The sequence below is a fragment of the Trachurus japonicus genome, chromosome 17 (genome assembly GCF_045865225.1).
Source record: "Trachurus japonicus isolate A0001 chromosome 17, Traja_1.0".
Lineage (NCBI taxonomy): Eukaryota > Metazoa > Chordata > Actinopteri > Carangiformes > Carangidae > Trachurus > Trachurus japonicus.
This window is the reverse complement of record NC_140923.1, coordinates 18818166-18831068: the sequence shown is the minus strand read 5'-3', so window position 1 is coordinate 18831068 and position 12903 is coordinate 18818166. Positions and strand designations below refer to the sequence as shown.

The window sequence follows — 12903 nt, the reverse complement described above, 5'->3', positions numbered from 1 at the left end:
GTTCAGTCGGGTGTATGCATTGGCGTGTGTGTGTCTGTGGTAAAGAATGTTGATTCAACAGGTTTGTGCCCTGTGGGTTTACAGCTCCCTGCTGCTCACACTTCACCCTCTTTCTTCCTGGGTGTCTCGCTGTCTGTGGCCCGTGCTTTGTCAGCAGTGGGTGCTTAACAAGAGCATGCTGGGTCTGGTTGGGCACTGTGCCAACAGCTTGTTTGCTGCCATGTGCTCTACAGGGAACCCTCACGTCTCAAAGATAACCCTGCTGCCAAATGTGTGCTCCACAGAATGAAACCATAAACATAGGAATTCTTCCCCATCTTTTTCTTCACCCCAAAAATCCTGTTTTTCCTTCAGCAATGTTATTCTGCTCCCCAACTGCCCCAGGCTTCCACACCTACCAGCTTTGCTCCCCACTATTACTTTTAGTGCCTAAACAAATGCATAGATTAGCCTGTTGCCAGGCTCCACAGCCTACACTGGCATGAAACTGAGATGGATACTGTACCTCTTTAGTTGTCGCCAACATGATCTCTTCTCGCTCACAATTTACAATTACTATTTGTGACAGTAACAAACACTTTTGGTATAGAGACTAAACTTCATTGGTCTCACTGCTATTGTATGAAGACAATAGGCTTGATGTCCAGGAAGTTTCTTGGTAATCAGACAAAGTCGCATCTCCCGGGGCTTGTTCTCTGTCCAAGAGAATTTGGCTTTTCTGGAACACAATCTGTCTGGCTGGCTGATGGGATTTATACTCTACTGCTGCTGATTGGTCCAGCCTGGCCTTTTCCTGTGTCCTGTCTGACTCCGCTGCACCCGTCCTTCCCAGACTGATCCCAAAAGCCATAAAATGTGTGTGCGTGTGTGGGCATGTGTACAAGTATGAGATAAAGATCTGTGCGTGCACATGTGTGATTGTATCGCAGCTGCCAGTCAAAACTCTCTTTGGAAAATGTCTAATAACCGACAAATTTGCCAGACTACTAACTCTTTTGGTGAAATCTGATCTACTTTTATTCAGTTTAATGAGAGCAGATATAATTAAGTGGTGGATTTTGGCCAAAATAAGGTCACGCTGGGAGCTTGAGAGAAAGAGGGGTTGAAGACCGCATATTGGCCAGACTCACACGCCTCTGAGGGAGAGACGCCTGTGGGAGATCAGGGCGTGTACTTAATATGTGCTTTTAATGCATAAGTGGATGAGCATCATATGTACGCGTCTCTTTTTTGTGACTCACTCCGTTACTTCAGCTCCAAAGTGGGTTGGAATTGGCTGTCTTCCTCCCATCTCCCACTACCAGCTCACTTCATCACTCCTCCATTCAAGTCAACTCACTTTCCTCATTACACGCTGTGTTGGACACTCCTATTCTTCCTCTTCTTCTTCCTACTCGCCTCTGTGGCTCCTAGCACACCATTAAGGAGTCCCCACGGTAGACTTTATTCTCTAATCCCCGGCCTTTCATTCGTTGTATTCCAGAGGAGGTTCAATAAATGAGAGAGATGGATAGACAGAATGTTGTTCTGACCTGCAAGCCGTGTCCATTTTTCTTTTTTTGACCCATGATGGATTATGATATCTACTCTACTGTCTGCCAAAATGAACAGAGGGTTTACATGGATCTGCTCTTACATCGACCGCAACGGAGTCTGTCACTGGCAAATTCGTAATGCTTCTTTTGGTTTCAGCAACGGGATGGAATTTGTCCTTCGTAAATGTTTTTATACATTTATCTTGATTATTGCGTGTTTTCCTTTTGATTCATTTTAGCCCACAAAACGGATCAGAGCATTTTTGTGTTTTTAATGGCATTTTCACAAAAGCTCAGCCCTAATCAAAATAGCATTTTTGGTCGATAATTGGAACAATGCATAAGTGACCCTCCTTATGCTGAAGCAGAAAAATGAAAACAGGGGCCACACCTGCTAAGAAAAGTGGAAATTTCTTCATTAGACTTCCTTTCATCTTGGATTCCTTTCACACCTCAGAGTCCATTCAAGGGTCTGTTTCATGTTAATCTTATAGTGGCCTAAATGTTTCCCTTCCTTATTTCATGAAAATCTGGAAGCCATGCAGTCACTTTCTCTGGCCGTCTCTAGTCATCATCAATTTCTACTTAATATTACGGGTTATTACCTTGACAAGGCTTTTTTGTTTATAAGAAAACCACACTGACATCATTATAGCCATGGTTATGGAGAAAACGCCTCCAGGCTTTCAGATTCATTTTTTAATGTTCTCATCGGCAGAGAAAAACACTGCCAGCTGATTTGCTGTTTCATGGAACCTACTTTTTCTCACAGCTCTTTCTGTCCAGCATCTGAGTCTTTCTTGGATGTACATGTTCGTCCTCTCCCGGATATGCAATATTTCACAACTGATTCTTCAGGATAAAAATGTATGTGACAGGAGGATGTGGATGTTTGTCAAGATACTGTTTGTGCAGTTAAGCTGCTTGTGCTGCGTTCAAGAGTCAGAGGTCATTCCTAACTTGAACACTATGCTTGTACAATTGTCATATTTGAGTGCAGCTTTAAATCCGTGGGTGCAAATACTTTTTTGTGTATAGCACTTTGTATTGCTCCACAGGATTACACTATATCAAAAGAAATGCCATATTTTATGTTCCAATAAAGGAGAGAGAAATGGGGGGGTCACTGTAGAGCTGTGTCCCCCTTAATGCCTCGGACCAGAGGTGCTGTCCATCAGCCTGTCAACAGTCTGCCCCCAGGCTGGCCCTCCACATCTCCCCTTTATGGTATTAGCCATTTGAACAACCTTCCCTCCCTCCCTCCGCTCTTCCCTTAGCCCCTCACCCACTGCTCGTGTGCTCTGCTTCCTCTGTCCCCGTCCTTCTCTCGTCGCGCTCCTTCCCCTGCCTTCGATCATGTTTCCATACTTTGGCCAGAGCAGAGAGAGCAGTGACTCCCCCACCCCCCTCCACCAACACCACACATGCCCCCCACCTCCCCATGCCAAATCTCCACCTCCACTCCTCCTCCCCACTACATTATAGCCCAGTGCACCCCGATTGCCCCTGGCATCTGTGGAATTGTTTATGTTTCAGAGTTTTGATATAGCTGGGCTGCCTTTTTAATTACTGGAATGCTGGTGGAGAGATGAGGACCTTTTTGTCCCCCCCTCCCCTCCTCCTCACCACCCCCACCCCCTCCTCCTCCTCCTTTCCTTCTTCCATCCTCCCTCTCAAACTAATTATCCCACCTGTTAGCCCCCTGATAGGACAAGACAAGCAAATAAAAATGTGTGGCTGGGCTTAGCTGCAATATGTTCACACACATTTGTGATTAAAAATATAGGTTTTCTAATTGGTTTGTGGAGTCACAGTGCTTTTGTGGAACACTGCAGTTCATGTAGGTCAAATTTGGGTGTCTGTCCGCCTTGTCTGACAGATGACTCATGCTCCCACTTTAGACTTTTGACGTGTGATTTTGTCGTACAAGTACGATGAATCAACAGATTGATTCAGTGACTTATTAATAGTTTATTACCATAAAACTGTTTGCTGAAAGGTTAGCGGTTGGGAGAATATGTGACATTGCAGCTCTCCTCTGTAACCCAAGATGACCAGCACTGGGTGGGAGATGGACCTAAGAACAGTATTTCTACTAATTAAAACAAGGATATGTAATCTGCACACGTGTCACTATGTCACATATCTGTGTGGTGACCTGTTTGAAACCCAAGCCTATGGTAGGATTAAAATGCTTTGCCTGAGAAGACGGTTGGTCAGGTCCAGTCAGGACTGATTGCCAAGATAGGAATGGCCCACAGCTCCATGGTATGAGAACAGTGTCTCCTACCTCATTATCACAATATTACCGCATCTCCAAACACATGTGAGCACAGACACACACACACCCACCTCGACAGGCCTGAATGCATGCGCTTATAAAAAAAGATGCAGCCTCACTTATGACACAGTAGGGCCACACAGCTGGTTTTGGGCTGAGTTGCACATTATCAATTTTCCATTTTTCCAATAAAAATAATTTCATGTGACATCAATAACTCAAAGCCTTAATTCTCTCACATTTCATTTTGTAAAGTTGTTCTTGTTTGCACATCAAGTGATGTCATTGAACTCTGTCCTCGATTAATATTAGTAACTGGTAATTTTATTGTGTATTGAAAAGCAAGAGGGAGAGCCTGATGGACCATATCTTGGAGCAAAAGCCAGAGCACATGTTTATCAAGGTGATAAAATGCATTTCCAGGATTTTACAGGGATAAGTGTAGTGCTTTGCACAAGATACATTATGATTCCTCTGGGCCAAATGGTAAATTAAAGAAAAAAATATGTGAAGTCAATGATTTCTGTTCTACATTTATTTTAATTGGGTTGGCCATATAAGCGTGGCTGGTTTTGGATAAATAAGTCCACTGGATGTGGACTTCAAAAATGCTGTATTTTTAGACTCCATAAAAAGCTTTGTCAAGTGAAGCAGATTTTCTATGGATGAAAATATATTCAGTATGTGTCGTGACGAGGCTCGGAGTTATTTTCTTTACCACTAGGTGCCACCAAAATCAGAAATGTTCAAGTCTTACATGTCAATAGTAAACAACTTCTACAACCAACTGCTAGTAATGGTAGTACAGTGTAAACATTCTGTCTCTCATTTGGCCTCTTCACACACTTACCATGGTGGTCCATCCTGGCTGTCTGGTGCCACATGTTTACTTTGATGCCTCTGTGTTTGTTACATTCTCACACTGTTACAATACAGCCCAGTTAACATACACAAACACACACACACACACACACACACACACACACACACACACACACACACACACACACACCTTGCTGTATGTGGGAGTGGCTTAGAAATGAGAGACCACTGGCTAACAAAGTCGAGGAACATTACATCTGTGACTTAAATATCAGAACCGCCAATGTGCTTATTTTGACTCAGCTGCAGCTTTGCCATGGTGACACTTTAGCTTTAATTGTGTCGCTAAAACACTGGGTTGCCATGCAGAATGTAAAGTGGAAATAGTGTCTTATGATTAAAACCCTGTGATCTCAGAAAAGTGGCCTTGGCTTAGTATTGGTGGAAAGATATGGCATAATATCCCATCCCAGAGTCATAAATGCAGCTCAGTTTAAGCCACTGCAGGACTAACGCCTCCTCTGCATTGCCACCACTACTTTTTTATCCATTTAATGCCTTGTTTATTCCAAGCAGAGCGCATGTTTAGGCCCGCAGGGCCACAGACAAAGCAGGACTGTTAATTTATTCCTGTATAGTTAGCTTGACAATTATGTGTTTTGAATTTCAGTGTTTTTAGGACTTCCTTGCAAATTAAAGATAATTGTTTCATGCAAAATATCCTCAACCCAGCCAGACTTCATTTCCCAAGAGTTCTATGGATGGGAGATATGACAAGGTAATGATAGCCACCCACAACAGTAAATGGAATGTGGTTGAATCCCGATTCAGACAAAGTGGTCACACAGATCAAACCCAATTGACTATCATGCCATGGTAGTTAGGACAGAAAAAGCTCTCTCTCTTTGGTTTCTTGTTTTTTTGTTCTCACCCTGTTTCCCAGTACTGGAAAGTGCAGAGAAACCCACAACGACTGTCCTTGATTCATCGCAGAATGAGAAACCAGATCCGTGTGTTGGAGAGAACTTGATAGAAAACAGAAAATAACTGATGTAGAAAATTAATGAATCACAAGATCCAGTTTGTTGTTTGTCAGAGGAAGTGGGGAGAGGAAGAAAGGTGGACTCTAGTCCTCTTTCTGTGTATTCAGAAAAAGACATGTTTGAAGTAACTGCCATAGAGAGACAGGGAAGTTCTGTGGCCCCAGGGGCCAAATGAATCCAGATGTCAGTGCATGTTCACAAGGTGGAGTCCACTTGTACAGTAGTTGTTTTTCCTTGTTTAAAAGTTCAGTCGCTTCTTTTTATTCCATTTTTCCTGGCAGTCGCCCACTCTCTCTTCCCTTTTTTCCCTTTTCGTGTTCTCTCTATGTCACTCTCTTGGCAAATAATATTCAAGCTTTTTTAACAAGTACAGAATGTCTTGAGCATTTAATGATCCTGTCATAAACCCTAGAAAGATGTGTGTCCCTTCTGAGAAGGATAAGACTGAAGTTTTGAAAAGTAAACCTGATCTTTTTGAGACTGTGATCGATTCTTCAAACTACATTGATATTCAGACGGAACAGCTGAAAACTGAAGCCTACATGAAAGTGTCAAAAAACTGGAGTCCCTTGAATGGCCACTTGAGGCAGACACCCTCATAAACACCCTTGTTAAAAATGCCCACTAGCAAAAACATGTTTTTTAGCTGTTATACCTCATTCCCCATTCATGACAACTGTTTTAGGGCATGGCTGCTTTGAAATGATAGATGGATGCTGTAACAGTTGGCTAGCTGCTCTGTATCTGCTCGGAAATACCACAGTGAATTTGAGTCATTAGCTTATCATTGGTGTTTGAAGTGTTAAGGACTTTTGGGGGGAATTTTCATGTAAATATCATATAGATAATACTGTATGGCTTGTTGTGCAGTTAATTCTGAGAAATAATAGTATTTACGTAAGCAATAATTACTCTGCTTCTCAGTTTAGCGCATTTAATACATTATTAGCCAGCAAATGAATTAGCCTCGGATCGGCCTTTGATAGTGCTTAGGGGAACCTTTGCCTGCCACAGTTATTGAACCTGCCGGCACCAAAATCTCAGCTCCACACTTAACACTCCACATCACGGCACTGCCCATTTTTGGATTAGCTGGGAGTTCAACTGAGTCAGGCACTGCCAAGATAGTGACAACAGAGCAGCCCACTCTCAGCTTTGAAATCTCCTGAGAAACCTACGGTATGAGTGACATCATAGAGTTTGTGTCCATCTTCATATTCAGTCTATAATGCAGACTTGTCGAGTTTTGTTTCTGCTCCCACGACACCTCACAGAGAGCAGGATTAAACTGTGGTGATATTTCTGAGCATGATAATTTTATAATAACATTATGTAATGCTCTGTAACCCAAGCCTGTGAGTACATCTTGTGGTGTAAATGTTTTGTGGCTATTGAGCCTTGTGGCCTGACTGGCAGGCAAGCAGACAGACCTCACACTGGTACCAGCTCTGCAGCCTCAGGAGCTCAGGAGACACTGAAGTGGAACAGAAACTGCAACTTTACAACTTCTCTGCCAATCTAATGCTATTTTTGCTCATTCCTCTTTCTTTTTGGGTCTCTCATTTTGCTGCTCTTCTTGGTCTGTTGTTAGCTTGACATCTCTGGAGGGCCATCAGGCTGCTCCCGGCCTACAGTCAGACCACGATTCACAACCCTTTACTTTACAGTAATAATCCCCAACAGACCATTACGTCTAATGTCTGTCTGCTTTATTTCTGTCACACGCAGTCACGCTCTTCAGAACCCATTTTAATAGGCTACATCTTTAAATGTTTTGCGTGTGGAAGCTGCTCCGATGATGACAATAGTGTTTTCTGGTGCATTACAAATGAGTCGTGCCTTCTACTGACCAGTGGGGAGTCCCTGTGTGTCACAGACAGCGGTCATATTAGTGCAGCTGTTGAGGAGGACATGACTGTTGTTATCCTTCTGTCTGTGAGCAGGGAGGGGCTGGACACACACAGGCACACACACAAACACACACACGCACACTTGTTTGGTAACAATCACTGTGCTAAAATAGATTCACTATAGGAAAGGTAGTGTCATGAAGGAGTATGTGTTGACTAATTTTTAAAGTTAAGGCCACTGTGCATCATTAATTACTTTTTTGTCAAGCACTCTGGGCTTATGTCACATGATGTATTTGTGAGTTTATGAGTGCGCGTGTGTGTATTTCTATGTGATGGTAGTTGGGGAATGTGTGTTGGCACCCTCTTTTTCCTGTCTCAATTTCTGTACAGTTGCTACTGCTCCTTCATGTCCTGGCATGCTTTTAAGCTGACATCACACCCCAGAGAAGAGTGTTGTGTTCAGGGCACACATATACAACCTAACACACACCAGACACGTGTGTGTGTGTATGTATATATACAGTATATAAACTGTGTGTGTATGTGTACAGTAGGGCTGTAACCTCCCTCGATTTATTGGTCGATACGTTCTGGCTCAACCAAAATTCTGATTGGTCGATTTTTTGCCGTGTTAATTTCATCAGGAGGACCGGGGCCTTTATTTACAAAATTGCCCAGGAGACCCGGCCTTTATCCGGGGAAGGCTTTTATCTGAGGGAGGCTTTTATTTCTAAATCCGTCCTCATCGTTCAGTAGCTCATCTTCATCTTCCTCACGTGCTGTTCTCCTTGCTGCCCTGTCGGACCTGGGTCTCTGTCTCTGTGAGACCCTGTTGGTCTCCGTTGTGCTTCACTCCCATTCAAGTCAATCAGAGCATTTTCACAGTGTGCGCAGTCCGCAGTCCGTCTCCAGTCCTGACCGGACTCTGGACACAGAGCAGAGACCTGCTGTCTGACAGTGCAAGGTTGTCCCTCTCTGAAGCGTACAGTAGGATGAGGTCAGCTTCAATCCTGTCCTATCCCCGTCAGTTTGTTCCTGACTGAGTTTTTTTTATTTTTTTTACGCGGCCTGTATTTGGGACCGACATTTGTAACCATAGCCCCCGGCCATTATATGAGATCCGGCTATTAATTGAATACCAGCTATTATTTATATAATGGCGTCTATTTGTGTCTTAGCCGTGAAGCTGAGCTCCTCAGCTTAATGGGGTATATTGGGGACAGGGAAATTAACAGGGACTGGGGCCAAACTGTTTTTTTTATTTTATTTTACTTCTCTTCCATGTTCTTGCCTATCCTCCCTCACTCTTTCTGCTCTGTTACAGCACCTAGCTTAGCAAGAAGTGGCACTTCACTGGCACTAATCAACCTCCTTACTGACATCATTGATTGCTGTACAGCTTCACTTGCTCACCAGGAAATGACATAAGAGGTGGATGACTCAACTCTTTCTCAAGCAAGTGTGAGTGTGTGTGGTTGTGTGTGTGTGTGTGTGTGTGTGTGTGTGTGTGTGTGTGTGTGGGTGTGTGTGTGTGTGTGAGGGGAGTAGGTTGGTTACATGTACGAACTCCCTGTAGAATCTAGAGTACACATTATTTGCTGCAGAAAATGAGAACTGATTGCGGTTTGTGCTCATATCAGCAGCATTCGAGTCTCTCTCCCTGTCTCACTTTCTCTTTCTGTCTCCTTAAGACATACTTATTGGGGTGATGACTTCATACACGATGATTTCCAACTGCGTTACAGGGAAACTTGACACTGGTCTCTCAGTCCAACTTACTGATACACTTAAGCCAAGCTCTGCTGGTTGAGAGCCAGAGTTTGGAAATCTGAATGTCTTACCCATTTCACGGAGCGCTATTAGATCATCCCATCAGTGATTTTATTAAATGACTCAATTCACCATTTGCCCTTTGCCCTTGTCTTTCCTTCTATCTCTTAACTCTGTTTGTCTCCTCTGCTTGCTTTCCAGACATGTTCCAGTATCTTCTGTCCTTCTCTCAGGGCCACCTGAGTTCACTCTTGGAGGGAACTTACTCATCCCTGTCCCGTCACGCCCTGCCCCACGTAAATCAACTCTTCTCCTCGCTGTCCCTCTACCTCCGCGGGGCCAATGTGTCCGTGGAGGCATCAGTTCACCAATTTTTCAACAACCTCTTCCCACTCGCCTACACCCGGCTCATCAATCCAGGTATTGAAGGCAGCATGATGGCGGGCAGTGAAATGGGTGACTGTCTCCGTATGATCAGGCAGGATGTCAACCCTTTCGGGCCTCATCCAGCTGTCATGGCCCAGGAGCTGGCCGGTGCATTGGGAGCCGGGCGACAACTGGGCCTGGCCCTTGAGGAGGGTGTGGAAGTGATGAATGCCACCGAACATGTCAGCCTGAGCAAAGAGTGTGTGAAGGGCCTCGTGAAGATGGTTTACTGCTCCCACTGCAGAGGCTTAACACTGATCAAGCCCTGCGTGGGTTACTGTCTAAATGTAATGCGAGGTTGCTTGGCCAGTGTGTCAGAGCTGGACCAGTCCTGGAGGAGGTATACCAGTTTACTGGAGCAACTAACCCACGCCATGGCCGGCCACCACAGCCTGGAACTAGCCCTGCTGGGGGTCAGAGGGCACGTTAACGAGGCCTTGCTCTACGCACAGCTCCACGGTCCACTCATCACAGCCACAGTGAGTACACACTGGAGAAACATAGATCAGCAGCTTTAATGACACATTAAAAAAAAAAAAAAAAAAACCTCCAAACTTTTTTGTTTAACATCTTTGTTTTATACATGTACTTTGGCAATGTTCATTGTATTAATTGGAAAGGTTTTGCGGGCTGCTTGTGGGTTATGAGCTATTTTTTTCCACCTATGCAACAAAGAACCCTGCACACTGCATTAATGTTTGCACAGTATTGAAACCATTCAGAGAAAAATAATGTTTACATTGCACAAAATATTCAGTCCTCTCCATAGAGATGGGGGCTGGGTCAGGGCGAGAGAGGGACCAATTTTCCAAAATGGCAAGGCAGCTAAAAAAAAATCACCACTGATTCTTACTGTAAGGGAAGATTACGAATTCCTCAATGACTACGATGAAAATGAGAGAGGTAGAGGCTATAATGAGAATTGGGTGCACTTGCAGGTTGTGAGTATTACCATATGCCTTGTGCTATATGTGGTTATAAGTTGGATGTTCACAGCATGAAGACAGTTTCATGAAAGACTGCCAGACAAAAGTGAACACTGCTGTTAAATCTGAAGTAAAAATTTTGATTTTGTTTAACAATTTATCTCGGTTTTATACTTTTGTGTTCTTCTCGCCACATATTGTTGTGAAACTATAGCCTACTGAGTAAACAAAATCCATCCAGTAGGCAGTTGCGATCTATTTTACCATTAATGCAAAGTTATTCATTTTTAAAAACAACTTCACTGGCTGTAAAAGGATAGGATCACCTTAATTGTTTCCTAATATCCCTGCATACAAAGTATTATGTCATGCATTGATTAATAGCATGGTGTGCATGGTGTGCCTGTGTCATGTACCATCTAAATTCAGCCTTGCTTGTAATCATCATTTTTGAGGTGCTTCTCTATTTTATATGAACATTAAAAGGTATGAGCATACATGTGTGTGTAGGGTAACATGAGCCTTACACCAAGGAGCAGAATATGATTAGCAAAGATTGATGTTCATCAAGAGGGAAAAAAACAACTTAATTCTCACAAGAATATCAACAAAACAGTTGTATCACATTTCCCTCCCTCCACAATATTTCAGACATGATTGTCGATGCAGTTTGTGTTTTCACTGATTTTTAATGAATGTATAAGAGCACATAGAAATCTGTCTCCCCAAGGACGTGAGTTGGAGAGTTTTTGACAACATGCCTCCATAACCTTTAGTGGTCCCCTTTACCGGATACGTGGCTGGACTTGACTTCCCTGACTTTTGGGAATGGTCTGTTATATCTGTTTATTCTCTGAGACTGTGGCTGTCTTATATTCATCCTTATTTATCATATCCTGTCAACACCTTGAGATACGCGGTCGGACAATAGCTTTCTGTGGTCTGAACTGCATTATGTATGGGGCCATAGAGGAACAATGCTTCAAAATATGAAAGGTTGTGTAGGGTGCAGTTGTTCGGTAATATTTTTAATGGGACCGCCTGAGGACATGTCCACACTGGAACTGTTCCCAGAACTAGCCTGGAGCTATAAGAAAACACTATAGAGGCCATACTGTGCAAGCTGTTGGTGGATTAAACTTGTCCATTTTGTTTGAGTTAAATTACGGTCCAAATCCTTCAAATTGAACTATTGTCAAAAAGATTCTTAGGCCAGTGATTACTGTGGAAGAAAAAGAAATAGACAACTGCTCAGCATGTTTTAAGCACTGTTTTTATAGCATTTACTGTATTTTCAAAAGATTTTATCAGTGGATTGTTTTTCTTTCTCCAAACTGAACAGACTTTCTGTGGCACTGTGATACATTTTAGCCCTGTAAGTAATGCTCACTTCATTAGTTTGTGAATAAATATCCCAATGCACTGTCATTACTGTTATCATTGTTTGGCCCATGGGTTTATTTCTTGATACACAGCTTGTGGATGCAATGCTGTTAAATGAGCAAATGAAGTCTTTATCATCTGAACTTCACTTTTGTGCATTTGTGTACTGCTGATAAAAATGTCCAAAGTTTTGGACAATTTGAGTTTTACAATGAAGTCACTTGTGGACAGGCTGTCTATGACTGTGACGGATAACCTGTCTCTGTAGCTAGTTGACTTTCATAGTGTGCCACAATGAACTGAGGTGAATGTTTGCCTGGAAGGTGGAAAAATATATTTAACATGGTACAGTAGTGGAAACTGTTTGGCTGTAACCATAAAATATATGTAATTTGTAGTTAATGGGGTCAAACATGTGAAACCACTGGTATGGCTTTTTAAAGTTGCGGGGAAACATCAAAGCTTCTATGATTCTACAATAAACACTCATATCCAAATGCGTAGACGCTTACTGTATACACACATGCACGCACAGACAGGGGAGGGTCGGTTGCCAGGCTTAAAGACTGACCTAATACAACTATGCGAGAAAGGAGACCAAGCTTGTATTTTGCGTGTGTATGTACGAATGTGTGTGTGTGTGTGTGTGTGTGTGTGTGTGTGTGTGTATGCCTGCTTGGTATTCATGGGGTGGCAGGCAAGTCCGGAGCAGGGAGTCTAACACGGGGACAAATGGGACAGAATTGAAAGGGTTCCAGCTAGGCCATACAATCTAGACCCAGCCAGTTGGAAAAAAAGAGCCCAGAGAATTGCTGCAGGAAAAGGAGGTGGCCCCCAGACGGACACTGGTGGCTCCCGTTTTCT

General features: G+C 43.3%; 1 protein-coding gene across 2 annotated transcripts in view; it reads left to right on the top strand.

The window, feature by feature from the left end:
• The window catches only part of gpc5c (glypican 5c), a 96917-nt gene that overhangs the window by 15070 nt on the left and 68944 nt on the right, over positions 1 to 12903 (top strand). For both annotated transcript variants that reach the window (XM_085803663.1, XM_085803662.1), the window contains exon 3: positions 9506 to 10209. In XM_085803663.1, the coding sequence (XP_085659789.1) occupies positions 9506 to 10209 (704 nt within the window). The remainder of the gene's footprint in view (positions 1 to 9505; positions 10210 to 12903) is intronic.